Genomic DNA, 18,055 nt, shown 5'->3' with positions numbered 1-18,055 from the left:
GTGTTCTTAGCCCAAAAAAATTATAAAAATAATGAATAGTGGCTTAGAACACTTTTTTTAGTTCTTGATGTAGAACTGATCTAAGCCCAGTTCTTATTTGACGTGGCTTCATGTGATTGGACGAGATTTTTTTGAAAAAAAGAAAATATTTCATTTATATAAGTAAGCAATTTAAATGTTAATTTATAAGTTTTTATAATTGTAATATGTTTAAGAATATTATATTAATTTATAAGTATATAATTGCTTTTATATAAGTATGCAATTTAAATGTTAATTTATAAGTTTTTATAATTGTAATATGTTTAAGAATATTATATTAATTTATAAGTATATAATTGCTTTTATATAAGTATGCAATTTAAATATTAATTTATAAGTTTTTATAATTGTAATATGTTTAAGAATATTATATTAATTTATAAGTATACAATTGCTTTTATATAAGTAAGCAATTTAAATGTTATTTTATAAGTTTTTATAATTTGTAAAATGTTTATGAATATTATTTCACTATATCTTTATTCTAAGAACACCATAATTAGTTCTTCCATTTTTTTTACCTATGATCTTAACAACTGATCTAACATTATTTTCACTATATATTTAATCTAAGAACACCAAAAATAATTCCCCGTTTAATGATGCCCTTAATACCTCGATAGTAGTTAATATTGTAAACAAAAACGACTAGTAACTAAAAGTACTATTAATTGAACTTTATTTGGCTTAAAATTTACTTTTAAACATCTTAACTAAAGCTATTTCGTTTAGTTAGATATGTTTCTACTCTTCACGCAATGTACACGTATAATAATTGTATGTATCGTATAACATCGATATTACAAAGCAACATATAAAAATAGTATAAAAATAGTACTAAGTACAGAAAAGATAGGGCATAATAGGTGAGGTGGCGAGGAGGTGGGGTGGTGCAGTTTTGTTGATCTCAAGGCGTTGTGTTTCCCTATTTTCCTTTGTACTCTTTCTCCTCTCTTAAATCACCACACACCACTATTTTAATTTATTTTCTCTCTCTCGCTCTCTCCCTTAAGGATTTGATAAAACACAACACAAGTATTAGAAGAACTTAAACCCCTCTTATGTTATCTTCCTAAGCTTGAGTTTAATTCAAGCAAGAAACAGATTTCGAGAGAGAGTGAGCACAGAGATAGAGAGAAGAAGGGCACCGAATCCTAAATGGGTCTAAACCCGAGATTTTAATCTTCTTTTCGGATTTTGAGGCAAATGACTCTTCATATCTTAATCTTCTTCTCCTCTTCTTCTTATTCTTCTTCCTCACTTCTCTTCTCTTTCTTCTTCTTCATCCTTTGTTTCTCTCTCTCTGATGCAGAGCAAAATCCGGAAGCTTCTATCCTCTACTCATGGCTCCACTCTTCTTCTTCTCCTACACCTTCATCTCTTTCTCTCTTCAACTGGAACTCCATAGACAACACTCCTTGCAACAACTGGACTTTTGTCACATGCTCTCCTCAAGGCTTCGTCACCGACATCGTCATTGAATCTGTCCCTCTCCAGCTCTCCTTGCCTAAGAATCTACCGGCTTTTCGTTCTCTCCAGAAACTCACTATCTCCGGCGCTAATCTCACCGGTACTTTGCCGGAGAGTCTCGGCGACTGCCTCGGTCTCACGGTTCTTGACCTTAGCTCTAACAGTTTAGTTGGTGACATTCCTTGGAGTTTAAGCAAGCTCCGTAACCTAGAAACCCTAACTCTCAACTCTAACCAACTCACCGGAAAAATCCCACCGGACATCAGCAAATGTTTGAAGCTCAAGAGCCTAATTCTCTTCGACAATCTTCTCACCGGAACAATCCCGCCGGAGCTAGGGAACCTCTCTGGTCTCGAAGTGATAAGAATCGGAGGAAACAAAGAAATCTCCGGCCAAATCCCACCGGAGATCGGAGATTGTTACAATCTAACAGTACTTGGTTTAGCCGAGACTAGCGTCTCCGGGAGCTTACCTTCTTCCTTAGGTAAGCTCACGAAGCTACAAACACTCTCGATTTACACAACAATGATAAGTGGAGAGATTCCTTCAGATTTAGGGAACTGCTATGAGCTTGTTGATCTCTTCCTGTACGAGAATAGCTTGTCTGGTTCAATCCCTCAAGAAATCGGAAAGCTAACGAAACTAGAACAGCTGTTTCTATGGCAAAACAGTCTCGTTGGTGGTATCCCTGAAGAAATAGGAAACTGCAGCAATCTCAAAATGATAGATTTATCTTTAAATCTCCTCTCTGGTTCAATTCCAAGCTCCATTGGTCGTTTGTCTTTTCTTGAAGAGTTTATGATCAGCGACAACAAATTCTCTGGTTCCATACCAACTACAATCTCGAATTGTTCGAGTCTTGTCCAGTTACAGCTTGATAAGAATCAGATATCTGGTTTGATACCGTCTGAGCTGGGAACACTCACAAGGCTTACTCTGTTCTTTGCCTGGTCTAATCAGCTAGAAGGAAGCATCCCTCCTGGTTTAGCTGACTGTACTGATCTCCAAGCATTGGATTTGTCACGTAACTCGCTCACCGGAACAATCCCTTCTGGTTTGTTTATGCTAAGGAACCTCACCAAGCTTCTCTTGATCTCAAACTCTCTCTCTGGTTTTATACCTCAAGAGATTGGTAACTGCAGCTCTCTGGTGAGATTGAGGTTAGGTTACAACAGGATCACAGGAGAGATCCCTTCTGGTATTGGCTCGCTTAAGAAGCTAAACTTTCTCGATTTTTCGAGTAATAGGCTACATGGGAAGGTCCCTGATGAGATTGGAAGCTGCTCAGAGTTACAGATGATTGATCTCAGCAATAACTCTCTTGAAGGTTCTTTGCCTAATCCAGTTTCTTCTCTCTCCGGTTTACAGGTTCTTGATGTTTCGTCTAACCAGTTTACAGGCAAGATTCCAGCGAGTTTGGGACGGCTTGTGTCCCTGAACAAACTAATCTTGAGCAAGAACTTGTTCTCCGGATCGATACCAACTTCTTTAGGCATGTGTTCAGGGCTTCAACTTCTTGATCTTGGAAGCAATGAGCTCTCTGGTGAGATTCCTCCAGAGCTTGGTGATATTGAGAATCTTGAAATCGCGTTAAACTTGAGTAGCAACAGACTCACAGGGAAGATTCCTTTAAAGATTTCGTCTCTCAACAAGCTCTCGATTCTTGATCTCTCCCACAACATGCTTGAAGGGGATCTTGCTCCACTCTCCAATATTGAGAACCTCGTCTCTCTTAACATCTCTTACAATAGCTTCTCTGGTTATCTTCCAGACAACAAGCTATTCAGACAATTATCTCCTCAAGATCTTGAAGGAAACAAAAAACTCTGTTCTTCTTTAACTCAAGATTCCTGCTTTCTCACCTACGGAAAAGGCAATGGACTTGGAGATGATGGTGATTCTTCTCGTACAAGAAAGCTTAGGTTAACACTAGCTCTTTTGATCACCTTGACGGTTGTGTTGATGATTCTTGGTGCGGTTGCGGTTATCCGAGCAAGGAGGAATATCAATAACGAAAGAGATTCAGAGCTTGGAGAGACATATAAATGGCAGTTCACACCATTTCAGAAGCTGAACTTCTCGGTAGATCAAATCATCAGATGTTTAGTTGAACCAAATGTGATCGGTAAAGGATGTTCAGGGGTAGTTTACCGAGCTGACGTGGACAACGGCGAGGTTATAGCCGTTAAGAAGCTTTGGCCAGCGATGGTTAACGGTGGTCATGATGAGAAGACCAAAAACGTTAGAGATTCGTTTTCAGCAGAAGTTAAGACGCTTGGGACTATTAGACACAAGAACATAGTTCGGTTTCTTGGATGTTGTTGGAACCGAAACACGAGGCTTTTGATGTACGATTACATGCCCAATGGGAGCTTAGGGAGTTTGCTTCACGAGAGACGAGGATCTTCGCTTGATTGGGATCTTAGATACAGAATCTTGCTCGGTGCAGCTCAAGGTTTAGCTTATTTACACCATGATTGCCTTCCGCCCATTGTTCACCGCGATATTAAAGCCAACAACATCTTGATCGGTCTAGATTTCGAGCCTTACATTGCGGATTTTGGTTTAGCCAAGCTTGTTGATGAAGGTGACATTGGTCGGTGTTCTAATACCGTCGCTGGATCTTATGGTTACATTGCTCCAGGTATGTTCCTAAATTTATATTTCTGACTACCAGCCACCAAAGCCGTTATTTAGGGCACTTGCAATATTTGCTTAAAATAGGTTCACAATCAAAGAGACTAGTTTAAGACATATAATTAAGAGTCATATAGTTTTCTTACAGTTTAGTTTCTATTTTACGTTTCCATTTTATACATAAATACTTTTTATAGTTAGAAATAGAAGTCTAATAGAATCTTTGTATTTTAAGTACTATAATATATGAATTATCTTAGATTGGATTGGTTCCATTTGTTTTTGCAGAGTATGGTTACAGCATGAAGATTACAGAGAAGAGTGATGTTTATAGTTATGGTGTGGTTGTTCTTGAAGTGTTGACAGGGAAACAACCTATAGATCCGACGGTACCAGAAGGGCTTCACTTAGTGGACTGGGTGAGGCAAAATAGAGGTAGCCTCGAAGTTCTCGACTCTTCATTGAGATCAAGAACTGAGGCTGAAGCCGATGAGATGATGCAAGTGTTGGGCACTGCTCTGCTGTGTGTGAACTCGTCTCCAGACGAGAGGCCTACCATGAAAGACGTTGCGGCTATGCTCAAGGAGATCAAACAAGAGCGTGAAGAATACGCGAAAGTTGACTTGCTGCTTAAGAAATCTCCTCCGCCAACAACAACATCAACGCATGAGGAAGGTCGAATGAATGAGATGAACATGACAGCGACCGCCGCTTCCTCTTCTAAAGAGATGAGACGAGAGGAAAGATTAGTAAAGAGCAACAACACGAGTTTCTCTGCTTCGTCTCTGCTTTACTCTTCTTCTTCTTCGATCGAGTGATCTAGCTAGGGCTCTTGAAGGTTACTTGAGAGGAAAGCTTTTGTGTGTTGTTTAAGAAATGGGTTTTTTTTCATTGTTATTTAATTACCATATTAAATCTTTAGATATGTGATGTAAAAAAAGAAGAAGAATAGAATGAAAGAAGGCAAGTCAGTAATGATATAGAACTGTGATTAGCAAAGGGTTGTGGACTTGTGACATGAAATTGCACCTTTTTGGATGGTTTGAGATCAATAATTCATGTAGTTTTCTTTCCAAGTGTATATTAAGATCGAATAATAGTTATTGTTTACAGTTTTTATCATAAACACATTACCTTCCAAAAATATATTAATATTGATGCATAAAACTATTTTAGCTTTTTAGGTGTATGTGCAACGTGATATTGCTGAAAGGAGCATCACTGAAATCACTGACAACTCATTCCAACAAACAAAGATGGGTCCTGAAGAAATGGTCCAGCCCACTGCAGTTTGCCTATTAACTTTATTCTTCAACAGTAACAAGGAAAAAGAACTCCTCCCATATACTCTGCAATGTACGGACACATCTCACACTATAGTTTAAACAAGAAATCAATTCTCTGCTCTTGTCTCACCAATCTTGTGCAACTGATAGAGACACTTGTCAGACATCCACCTATCTTGTAATCATTAGGTTATCTAGTCTCTCCCTATATAAAGACAAGCTATGTAATCTGAACCTATTATGAACGAAGAAATATTTTTGAGCCACCATTACTCTGTTTTCAACCTAGAGCTTTAGCTCTTGCTTTCATGGTATCAGAGCTCTGGTAGTACGCCTCAATGGCTACAACAAAGTCTTTTTCTTCCGCTCTTTTATCTATTTCTCAGGTTGTGACTCTTAAACTAACAGAGTCCAATTTTGAGTCCTTTCTCTCACCACAACTGCCGCTCGGCTATGTCAATGGCTCAATCACTCGTCCAGAAGCTACTCACTCTGTTACAGGTGCTGCTGGAGTCACTATAGAACCAAATTCGGAGTTTACTAACTGGATCTGCAATGATCAACTTGTCATTGCGTGGATCTTTGGTTCTTTGTCTAAACCTGCTCTGAGGGTGGTCTATGGTATGCAGTCTGCACAAGAGGTATGGACCGCTCTCGCTAATAAGTTTAATAGGGTTTCAACCACTAGGAAATTTGAAGTTCATAACCGTCTGCATGCTTGTCTTAAGTTAGGCAGAACTATGGAAGAATATCTTAGTGAACTTAAGCAAATCTTTGATCAGCTTGATTCTATTGGATTTCCTATGACCGATTTGGAAAAGATTTACGGTTTACTGTCTAGTCGGGGAAAGAATATGAATCTGTCTCCACTGTTATTGAGCACTCTATGGACTTTGTTCCTGGTCCTTGCTATGAGGACGTGGTGTTTAAAGTCACCGCCTTTGACGATAAGCTCAAGACTTACTCCTCTGCTTTGGCTGTCACTCCACATCTAGCTTTTAAGGCTGAGAAAAGTTACTTTGATAGAGGAGGTTCAGGTAACATAGGTGGCAGATCTGGTGGAGGTTACAGAGGTCAAGGTAACTATTCCACTTGTGGTCGTGGCTTTCAACAACACAGTCGTGGTACACAAGGACAAGATAATCAAACCAAGATAACAGGACCTGCTAGACCAACCATTTGTGGAAAGTATGGCCACAGTGCATACGACTGCTACAATCGATTCGATGAAGATTATGTTCAGCAACAAACCACTGCTTTAACTGCTATGCGTATCTCTGAAGGTGAATGTCACAACAAAATAACTGAATGGCTACCTGACAGTGGATCTACTGCTCACATTACCAACTCCACTTCGAACCTGCAACACTCACAATCTTGTCGTCGTAACGACACAGTCATAGTTGGAAATGGAGAGTTCTTGCCGATCACACACATTGGTACTGTTCCTCTGCAGACACTCTCAGGTAAATTTCTACCTCTGAATGATGTTCTTGTTTGTCCCAATGTGACAAAATCTCTGCTTTTAGTCTCTAAGCTTTGTACAAACTATCCTTGTACCATTAACTTTGACTCTGATAGTGTGCGTGTAGAGGACAAGCATACCAAGCAGCTCCTCACAACAAGAAACATGAGTAGAGATCACTACGTGTTGAAAAATCCTGCCTTTCAAGCTCACTACTCTACAAGAGAGCTCGCTTCAAGTGATGATGTCTAGCACCATCGGTTGGGTCATCCTAGTGTAGAGATTCTTCGACACCTCTCCTCCACTATAGCAATTTCAGTCAATAAACGCACCAACAAGATTTGTGAGTCGTGCAAGCTTGGCAAGAGTGCTCAACTTCCCTTTTCTTCTTCTACTTTTGTAGCTAGTAGGCCTCTTGAGAGGTTGCATTGTGATTTGTAGAATCCTGCTCCTGTCACTTTGATATGCTCAAATCAAATCCTAGAGCTACTCTCTCAAATTAAGAGATCACTGCAATACTTAGGGGTCGAATTCCACAAGGACTCAAGACTACACAATAAATTATAGAGTTTTGTTATTATTCTAAACAAGTTGGCCTCTTGAACTTTTGTAGCTAGTAGGCCTCTTGAGAGGCTGCATTGTGATTTGTGGAATCCTGCTCCTGTCACTTTGATATGCTCAAATTAAATCCTAGAGCTACTCTCTCAAATTAAGAGATCACTGCAATACTTAGGGGTCGAATTCCACAAGGACTCAAGACTACATAATAAATTATAGAGTTTTGTTATTATTCTAAACAAGTTGATTTAAATTAAGAAAAGCAATGCAAAATATTAAATAAAAGCTGTGTGAATTCAAAGGATTAAAAAGGTAGGTCTAGGGAATTTCTCAGGAAATTACAAAATATTAAATCAATAATTAAATAGGATTCAATCAATTAAAAATCAGACGATCTAGAACTCTAAACTCTTTTGTAAAATAAATCAGTTCTCACTGCAAATATTATCTAAATTTAAAACCAGAAAATCCAAATTTCTTTGTAAAATTCTAGGTTAAAAATCAGCTTTAAAAATAAGTTTAGATTGTTCACAAAATTACTAAAATCAAATCTCTTTGCAAAAAGAGTTTAGATTGTTCTCATATCAATTTATTTTCCTAGTTTATTAATTCTATATGGTCAATCAAGGATTAATATGAAGAACAACATATGATGAAGATCTGAACCTAACAAGCAAACTACTCAGACATATTCAATGAAGAACAAGACATAATTCTGAATAATAAGCAATTGAAATTAAAAGAGTAAAGAGGGAGTTTATGAATTCTTCTCTCAAAGCAGTTCAGAACTTTCTCTCCCAAAAGCTATCAAAATCTCACAGGGTTGCAAAAAATAAAACTTGCTAGAAAATAACTTAAGAGTTTCTAAAACCCAAAAACAATATATATATATATATATATATGTCCTAAAACACGTTAGTGGCTTGTGATGCAAATATGGAAAACTTCGGGCAGATTTGTAAAACTTCCAAAACTTGGGTCTTCTTGCGGCTAACAGGGGTGTCGACCGACACCAAGGGTGGTGTCGATCGACACCATCTCTCTGAATCAATTCCAAGTTGATTTCCTCCGGATTAATGCTCCAAAACGATCCAAATTGCTCCACTTTGCTCCATCCATGCCAAAATCCTAGAAAATCTATCAAGACTCTAAAACATCATAGAAAACAAATAAAAGACTCAAAAGCACATTTATATCATGGTTAAAAACCGTAAAAACCATGATATATCACACTTCAACTCAGGGGTTTAGATATTATGTGATCTTTGTTGACAATTATTCTCGTTACTGTTGGTTTTATATCTTGAAGAATAAATCAGACTTCTACTCAGTCTTCTGCTTTTCCAAAGATTTGTTGAGAATCAGTTTAATCAGAAAATCAAGATGTTTCAGTGTGATGGACGGGGTGAGTTCATTAGGAATCGATTTGTTACTCACCTTGCGAACAATGGCATAAAACAACTTATATCATGTCCACACACACTGCAACAGAACGGTCTAGCTGAAAGAAAATGATAGATATTAGAGACCCAAACTTTGTAAAGAACAAAATAATATGAAAAACTTCTTTATTAATGAGATATCAGAATACAAGACTTGAGAGAACTTATGGATTATCTCCCTCCCCCTTACAAGTTGATCCAGAATCTAGATCCCTCTCTCCTCTATCTTACCTTCTACTTTATACTACTTCTTGTCTTATTAGCCATAGTAGCCGTTGTGACTCGGTACAGTGATCACGCCAGCTAGCATAGAAAATTATTACTTAAATACAGTTACTTTATTACTAACCATGGTGAACAATCTTCTCCTGACCCTTCCAGTCAATAGGACACCTCGCCGCTTCTAGGTCCTTCCTCCCTTGTTGGATTCCTCTTGGGCCTTGAGCCTCGTTCGATACTTAAATAGAACTGGTGGGTGCCTTGCTTCATACGTATCATTACCCTCCCCTTCAACTACAACCTTGTCCTCAAGGTTGAACTTGGGAAACTGTCCCTTGATGGTGGAAACCCACTCCCAAGATCTCTCATAATCTGGAATCCCCTTCCATTTGATAAGCACTTCTGACTGACTGGTGACAGTGTTTTTACGGGTACATGCTACTGCTTCCGGCTCTGCGTGGAGAAATATGTCTTCCATTAACTGAGTAGGAATGGAGGTTGCTGCTGGTAGTTCTCCTATTGCTCGCTTTAACTTGGACACATGAAAAGTGGAGTGTATCTTAGCCTCGACTGGTAGTTTCAGCCGATAAGCTACCTTCCCAACCTTTGCTTCCACGGGGTATGGTCCATAATAGCGAGCTGCCTGTTTCTCATTGACTCGCCTGGCCAATGAGCGATGCCTGTATGGTCCCGTTTTCAAGTATACTTGTTCCCCAATCTCGAACTCTACCTCTTTTCTGTGTCCATCAGCTCTCTTCTTCATCTGTTGCTGAGCCTTGTGTAGTTGAATCTTGATTACTGATAACACCGCGTCTCTTTCCAGCATTTGTTTCTCCAAATCTTCATTTGCCGTCAACCCATTCTCATACTTGATTACCGGAGGAGGTTCCCTGCCATACACTGCTTGGAATAGAGTCATTCCTATGGCTGAATGGAACGATGAATTGTAGCAGTACTCCGCCCATGTCAGATATTGAGCCCAAGTACGAGGTTGGTCCCTCGCAAAGCAAAGCAGGTAGGTTTCCAGGCAGCGATTCGTCACTTCCGTCTGCCCGTCAGATTGAGGATGATAATCTGTACTAAAGCAGAGCTTGGTTCCTGCAAGTTTAAACATCTCCTTCCAATACTGACTGGTGAAAATCTTATCCATGTCAGAGACAATGGATCGAGGAAATTTGTGCAACTTGATGATCTCTTGCACAAACAGATTCGCCACGTCTGTTGCTGTAAATGGATGGTTCAACCGTAAGAAATGCGCATACTTAGACAACCTGTCCACCACCACCAAGATCACGTTATTGCCTCCTGATTTTGGTAGTCTTTCGACAAAATCCATGGACAAGTCTTCCCATATCTTCTCTGGTATTGGTAGAGGTTGTAGTAGTCCTCCAGGAGCCAAAGTCGAGTATTTGTATCTCTGGCAAACTTGACAAGCAGCAACATACTGCTTGATGTCCTCCATCATCCCCGACCAATAGAACATTTCTCTAATTCTTTTCTAGTGTCTTGAGTACCCCTCCATATCCACCCATTTTTCCATCATGGAACTCCTTGAGGATCAGTCCGATTATTGTAGAAGTTTTCAGAATAACCAGTCTTACTTGCCTCAACAACCGTCCATTCACCAGTGACAAGTCGGGATGAGATTCAGAATTTGTAGCGAGATCTCGGATAATTTTCTGCAGTTCCTCGTCCTTATCTACCTCAGAACAAATTTCCTCTAACTGGATTGCCGCAGGAACCGACATAGCAAACAAGGTTGATACCACTTCTTTGCGTGACAAGGCATCTGCCGCTTTGTTCTCTAACCCTGGTTTGTACTGGATGTCGAAGTCGAACCCTAGCAATTTGGAGAGCCATCTTTGGTAGTCCATGTTAATCTCCCTCTGCTCCAACAGGAATTTCAAACTCTTCTGATCCATTCTCACCAGGAACTTCCTTCCTAGTAGATAATGCCTCCAATATTGTATAGCAAGGACGATTGCCATCAGTTCCCTCTCGTAAACTGACTTGAGACGTTGTCTTTCTGTCAAGGAATGACTGTAATAGGCTAGTGGTCTCCCCTTCTGCATCAGTACTACTCCCAGACCTACTCCCGATGCGTCTGACTCCACCACGAATACCTCATTAAAGTCAGGTAGTGCCAACACTATAACCGATACCATGGCTGCTTTGAGTTTGATAAATGCCTCCCTTTCTCTGTCAGTCCATGCGAACTTATCTTTTCTCAACATCTCAGTCAAGGGCCGAGCAATATCCCCATACCCAACACAAAATTGTGGTAATAGTCCGTCATTCCCAAGAACCCTCTCAATGCCTTGATGTTGCTAGGTTCTTCCCACTCCGTCATCGCCTTAATCTTGTTTGGATCAGCCGCTACACCCTCCACAGAGATCACATGTCCTAGATACTCAACCTGCTGGCTCCCAAACTGGCATTTCTTACGGTTAGCGAATAGTTGATGCTGTTGAAGAACCCACAACACTGTCTTTAGATGCTCCTGATGCTCGTGTATGGACTTGCTGTAGATTAGGATGTCGTCGAAGAACACTAGCACGAACTTCCGGAGGAATGGTCTGAAAACATCATTCATGAGGGATTGGAATGTGGGCGAGGCGTTTGTAAGCCCAAAAGGCATGGCAAGGAACTCGTAATGCCCGTCGTGTGAGCAGAATGCCGTCTTGTGCACTTCCTCCTCTCTGACCAGGATTTGGTTATATCCTGACCTTAGGTCCAGCTTGGAAAATATGAGAGAACCCTGTAATTCATCCAGCAGTTGATAAATCATAGGGATAGGTTAGCTATCATGTATTGTTGCCTTGTTGAGAGCCCTATAATCCACGCAGAACCTCCAGCTTCCGTCTTTATTCTTCACCAGTAGGACCAGACTGGAGAATGGCCTTCCACTTTCTCTGATGATCCCCGCGGTAAGCATGTTGGAAATTTGTTTCTCGATCTCCTCCTTCTGAGCATGCGGGTATCAAAAGGGTCGTACATTCACCGGCTCTGTGTCGGTTTTCAGTTTGATGGAGTGCTCCTTGCCTCTTGAGGGTGGTAGTCCTTTTAACTCTTTGAACACGTCCTTAAACTCCTGCAAAAGATGGTGAAACTCACTTGGACAGGCTACTTCCTTCTCTTCTTTCAACAATTTGTGGTACTCCACCATTAAACCTTCTCCTTCATGTTTAAGTATCCTCCACAACGCCTTGAGAGATATGGCGGCGTTCGAGAGACTGTGGTCTCCTCGTAGAGTCACGGGTTTCCCTTGAGCCCATAATGACATCACCTGCTCCTTTCTGACCCGTGTATCTCCCAACTTCACCGACCATTGCATCCCTAGGATCACATCAACACCACCTAGTTCCAATGGTAAGAAGCTCATAACCAGATTGTAACCAGGAATCCCCAACCTTACGTCCTGACAAACCCCTGTTCCGTGACCATTATTCCCGATACCATCCGAATCCCATACTCCTGAGTTCCTCGTAATATGAGCCCCACTTGGCGAACCACGCGACTTGAGATGAAGTTGTGGGAAGCTCCATTGTCAATCAAGATTGTCACCTCCTCTGTCTTAATTGATCCTCGTAACTTCATGGTACGTGGTGAAGATATACCAGCCGCCAAACCTAAGGATAGAACAGTGCACTCCGCCACGTCTCCCATGACCGCGTCGAATGCTTCCTCCTCCACATCATAGAAACACTCCGTGTCTCCCACCTCTTCGCTTACCACCATCACTTGCAGCTCCTTCATCCTACACCGGTGACCGGCGTGAAACCTCTTGTCACACCGGAAGCAGAGTCCCTTCGCCCTTCTGTCATTTGCCTCCGAATCCGTCAACCTCCGATACGGGAATCGCCTCCCTTCTCCAGTTTTGATTTGATTAGGTTTCGGATTCACAGCTTGTCAAGACGACATCATATGCTTGTCTAGGGTATTGTTAGCCTTATGAGTGGATGAAATTACCCCCTCGTTGAACCGTTGACCCCCACTCGAGTGATGATTGCTGCCAGTTATTAGTCTCTCGCCGCCGGACCTTGTTAACGTTCCGTCGCTACTCCCGGACGAGATTTCCGATGAGGACTCTCCAGACCAATCCTCCACCTTTCGGGACAGGCTCATCATTTTTTTCAGATTCCTGGGCTCAAACATCTTCACTCCTGCTCTGATTTTCGGCTTAAGACCAATCATAAACGCCCATTCCAAAACCTTTTCTGTTATCACCGGAGCATTTGTCACCAGAGCGATAAATTCTTTGCAGTAACGCCCTGTGGTGTCGTCTTGTCGCAACAGTAGCAATCTTTCAACCGCTGTTAGGTCGTGGGACACGGAAAAATTATCCAACACCCTTTCCTTCATCTGCTCCCACCCTGAAAAATGGTTTATGTCGCGTTCCCAGCGGTACCACGTCAGAGCCTCACCATCGAAGCACATACGAACCGCCTTGAGTTTTTGCTCCTCTGAGAAATCCTCCATTTCGAAGTACTGCTCCACTCTTTGAACCCAAACCTCCGCGTTCTCTCCATTAAACAGAGGAATCTCGATCTTTCTAGTCAAAGGGTCGTTTTTTTCTGGAACGTCAATATTTGTCTCTTGCAGAGCGGTCATCGGCGTTTGGGTGGGTGTGAAGAGGCGATGGACAACGTTAGTTGTGTTGGCACTGTCTTCAGATGGTTGTGTGTCCCCTTCGATTACCCATGAACGCTTTTCCTCACCAAAGAAGCGCTTCTAGATGATCTCTAAAGCGTCTAGTTTTCCCATTTGCTTCTCCATGACGTATAGTTTCTCCATTTGTTTCCTCATTTTCTTGACCTAGGTTTCCAGCTCTGAGATTTTGCTGACATCGCGTTGAAGGTGTTCGACTGCCTTCTCTAACTCTTCCATTTTTTTCGTCATGACTTGTTTGCACTCCCAAGATTGAACAGCTCTGATACCAATTTGATAGATATTAGAGACCCAAACTTTGTAAAGAACAGAATAACATGAAACACTTCTTTATTAATGAGATATCGGAATACAAGACTTGAGAGAACTTACGGATTCTCTCCCTCCCCCTTACAAGTTGATCCAGAATCTAGATACCTCTCTCCTCTACCTTACCTTCTACTTTATACTACTTCTTGTCCTATTAGCCCTAGTAGCCGTTCTGACTCGGTATAGTGATCACACAAGCTAGCATAGAGACTTATTAGTTACCTACAATTACTTTATTACTAACCATGGTGAACAGTCTTCTAGTGATCCTTCTAGTCAACATGACACCTCACCGCTTCTAGGTCCTTCCTCCCTTGTTGGATTCCTCTTTGGCCTTGAGCCTCGTTCGATACTTAAACAGAATTGGTGGGTGCCTTGCTTCATACGTATCAGAAAACATAGGCATCTGTCTGAACTTGGTCTCAGCATGATGTTCCAAAGCAAAGTACCACAATGCTACTGGGTTGAGGCTTTCTTTACTGCCAATCACATCATCAATCTCCTTCAAACATCTATTCGCCAAGCTTCTCTGAGCTCGTATGAAGTTCTCTTTGAAGTAAAACCGGATTAGTCTTATCTCAGGATATTTGGCAGCACTTGTTATCCTACACTTCGAGCCTATGGTGCCAACAAGTTTGATCCTAAATCTCTGAAGTGTATGTTCCTTGGATACAATGACAAATACAAGGGATACATGTGTGTGTATCCTCCTACGGGTCGTGTCTACATCAGTAGACATGTCATTTTCGATGAGAGCTCTTATCCTTTTGAATCAGATTACTCTGATCTTCTTCCTGCTCCAGCTACACCACTATTGTCCGCCTGGCAAAAGAGCTTTCTACCACCTCAAACTCCCTCTATTGCTTCACCTCCTCCACACTCAGAGTAGACTGTTCCTGTAACAACTGACACAGTTTCTCCTGTAGTACCTGCAACGCCTGTCTCGACAACGCCTACAAAACCCTTAAGCTCCGCTTCCTCTTCAAGTGATACAGACATTGATGACACTGATGATTCACAGGATGCTCCGTTGTTTGCAGAGGATGACTTTCCTCCTCTTTCAGCACCAATTGTAAATGATCACACCATGGTCACAAGATGAAAACATGGAGTTCGAAAACCTAATCCATAGTATGCACTTCACGCAACACACACCACTAAAAAAGCTCCAAAAACAATGTCCTCTGCTTTAAAGCATCCTGGTTGGACAGCGGCTATGGGTGATGAAGTCGAGTCCTTTCTTGACACAAACACGTTCTCCTTGGTTCCATATCAGCCAGATATGAATGTTTTAGGCTGTCGTTGGGTCTTCAGACCAAAACTTAAAGTCGACGGTAGTCTGGACAGACTTAAAGCACGACTGGTTGCTAAAGGATACGATCAGGAGGAGGGTGTCAATTTCCTTGAGACGTATAGTTCTTTGGTTCGGACTGCAACAGTTCGACTAGTCTTTCATGGTGTAACTAGGCAAGTCAATTAGGGCCAAAGTCCGTGGGCTGGCCAGGCCCGGCCCTGAAAAACACCGGGTTTGGGCTTAAATTTATATGTCCAGAAAAAATCGAGCCTTTCAGGCTCAGCCCATAGGATTTTTCATGCTTAGCCCGACCGGGCTCTGGCCAGCCCGAAAAGCCCTTTAACAAATATATTTGTATTTTTTTGTATAACATTTTTGTTTGATTGCAATATTTGATTAATAATTAACTATAAATGAAGTTTAAAACTCTAATCCTAGTTTTCATATTTACTTAATAACATTATGTAATACTTTTAAAATTTTTATTTATGATATTTTATATGAATTATATATTTTTTTATTTGGTTAAAGTCTAAATTTTTTATTTAGTTTTAAACTTTTTCTTTTAAATTAAGTTGGTTGTAGTGAATATAGATGAATTATTAAAAATTTGATTGATTTGTTTTATAGTGCATCTTTAAACACTGTTTTTTAAGGCTTATTAGTTTGAATTTTTGATTGGTAAGATAAGCTAGAAAAGCCCTGTAGCCCTGTTAGGGTCGGGCTCGGGCTTTGAAATATAGGCTAGAAAATATTCCGGGCCTGGCCGGGGCAGACTCAAATATATAAGCTTTACGGGTTTCGGGCCGCGCCAGCCTGATTGACACCCCTAGCTGCAACAACCTACAACTGGGACATCAAGCAGCTCGACGTCAAAAATGCCTTTCTTCACGGCGACTTGACTAAGATAGTCTTGCAGCAGCCTCCTGGTTTCAAAGACAGCAGCTATCCATCGCATGTTTGGAAACTCAACAAAGCTGTCTATGGATTAAAACAGGCGCCGAGAGCATGGTTTGATAAATTCAGCTCATTTCTTCTGAATTTTAAATTCGAATGCAGCTTCAAGGATCCATCCCTCTTTGTATATCTCAAAAACAACAACATCATCATCTTATTGCTCTATGTTGATGATATGGCTCATATTGGAAACAATCCACAATTGATCAGTGAGCTTCTACAATCTCTTAATGAAGAGTTCCGAATGAAAGATCTAGGACAGCTAAGCTATTTCCTTGGTCTACAAGCTCACTATCACCCTGCAGGCTTGTTCCTAAATCAGCATAAGTATGCAGAGGATTTACTTTTGGCAGCAGGCATGGCTGATTGTGCTCCAGCACCAACACCACTGCCTCTCGAACTACAAAAGGACAGGACGATCTCTGCCATCAGCCTAGTCACTTTTGCAGCCTGGCAGGTAAGTTGTAGTACCTCACTCTTACTCGCCCGGATTTACAGTTTGCTGTCAACCTTGTTTCTCAACGGATGCACGTACCTAATGTTGCTGACTTTAGCCTGCTCAAGCGAATCATTCGATACATCAAAGGCACTATTGACTATGGTATTTCCTTCTCAAAGAATGCTGATTTCACCTTACGAGCCTACAATGATAGTGGTTACGCAGGTTGTCAGACAACAAGCCGCTCTACAGGTGGCTTCTGCACTTTTCTTGGAGACAACTTCATCTCTTGGTCAGCAAAACGCTAGACATCAGTCTCTCGCAGCTCCACGGAAGCAGAGTACCGATGTTTATCAGACATAGCGGCTGAGGTAAATTGGTTAAAGGATTTGCTAGAAAACATTGGCATGCCTCTCACACATGCTCCAGAATTTTACTACGATAAGTTTTCTGCAGTATATCTCTCTGCAAATCCGACACTTCACAAGAAAACAAAACACTTCAAAGTTCATTACCACTACGTTCGAGAACAGGTTGCAGAGGGATCTATGGTTGTCTATCACATCCCTGCCACTCATACACTTGCTGATATCTTCACTAAGTCTTTGCAACTTCAAGTCTTTACTGATCTAAGGTCTTGGTGTGGTCTCTCCACCCATCCCAAGTTTGAGGGAGGATGTAAGGAGCATCACTGAAATCACTGACAACTCAGTCCAACAAACAAATATGGGCCATGAAGAAATGGCCAAGCCCACTGCAGTTTGCCTATTAACTCTACTCTCCAATGGTAACAAGGAAAAAGAACTCCTCCCATGTGCTCTGCAACGTACGGACACAGCTCACACTATGGTCCAACCAAGGAACCAATTCTCTGCTCTTGCTTCACCAATCTTGTGCAACTGATAGAGACACTTGTCAGACATCCACCTACCTGGTAATCATTAGGTTATCTAGTCTCCCCCTATATAAAGACAAACTATATAATCTGAACCTATTATCAATGAAGAAATATCTTTGAGCCACCATTACTATGTTTTCAACCTAGAGTTGTAGCTCTTGCTTTCAATTGCATTGCATCAGTAAGCAATAAATTTTTTTATATAATGTTTAATTGTATTCTTTATTCTTGTGACTATATTGCAACAATGTAAACTATCTAACACTATTTGCATTTTTTTTTCTTACATTGACATTGCATAGATAATTTTACTCATCATTCTGTTGGAAGTGAAAATAGGGAAAAGTAGACAAATAAAAGTAGTATTTCAT

At 40.9% G+C, this 18,055-nt stretch overlaps 1 protein-coding gene across 1 annotated transcript; it reads left to right on the top strand.

Moving 5' to 3' along the window:
• The first annotated feature begins 915 nt into the window (after positions 1 to 915).
• LOC104766314 (LRR receptor-like serine/threonine-protein kinase RGI1) lies at positions 916 to 5,148 on the top strand. The gene is made up of 2 exons (XM_010490175.3): positions 916 to 4,156; positions 4,438 to 5,148. Exons 1-2 carry the CDS (start codon positions 1,249 to 1,251, stop codon positions 4,965 to 4,967), a joined length of 3,438 nt encoding a protein of 1,145 aa, XP_010488477.2. The 5' UTR covers positions 916 to 1,248; the 3' UTR covers positions 4,968 to 5,148.
• Positions 5,149 to 18,055: the final 12,907 nt, after the last annotated feature.

Source organism: Camelina sativa, chromosome 19 (genome assembly GCF_030686135.1).
Source record: "Camelina sativa cultivar CO46 ecotype springtype chromosome 19, ASM3068613v1".
In the NCBI taxonomy this organism is placed as follows: domain Eukaryota; kingdom Viridiplantae; phylum Streptophyta; class Magnoliopsida; order Brassicales; family Brassicaceae; genus Camelina; species Camelina sativa.
Note: the sequence above shows the minus strand (reverse complement) of the source record. Positions and strands in the feature narration are given on the sequence as shown.

What these genes read in the sequence shown, in the direction of transcription:
- LOC104766314 (XM_010490175.3), top strand. Translation starts at nt 1,249, where the DNA reads ATGACTCTTCATATCTTAATCTTCTTCTCCTCTTCTTCTTATTCTTCT. An exon ending in TTATGGTTACATTGCTCCAG is followed by an intron (nt 4,157 to 4,437) that starts GTATGTTCCTAA and finishes TTGTTTTTGCAG; the next exon opens with AGTATGGTTACAGCATGAAG.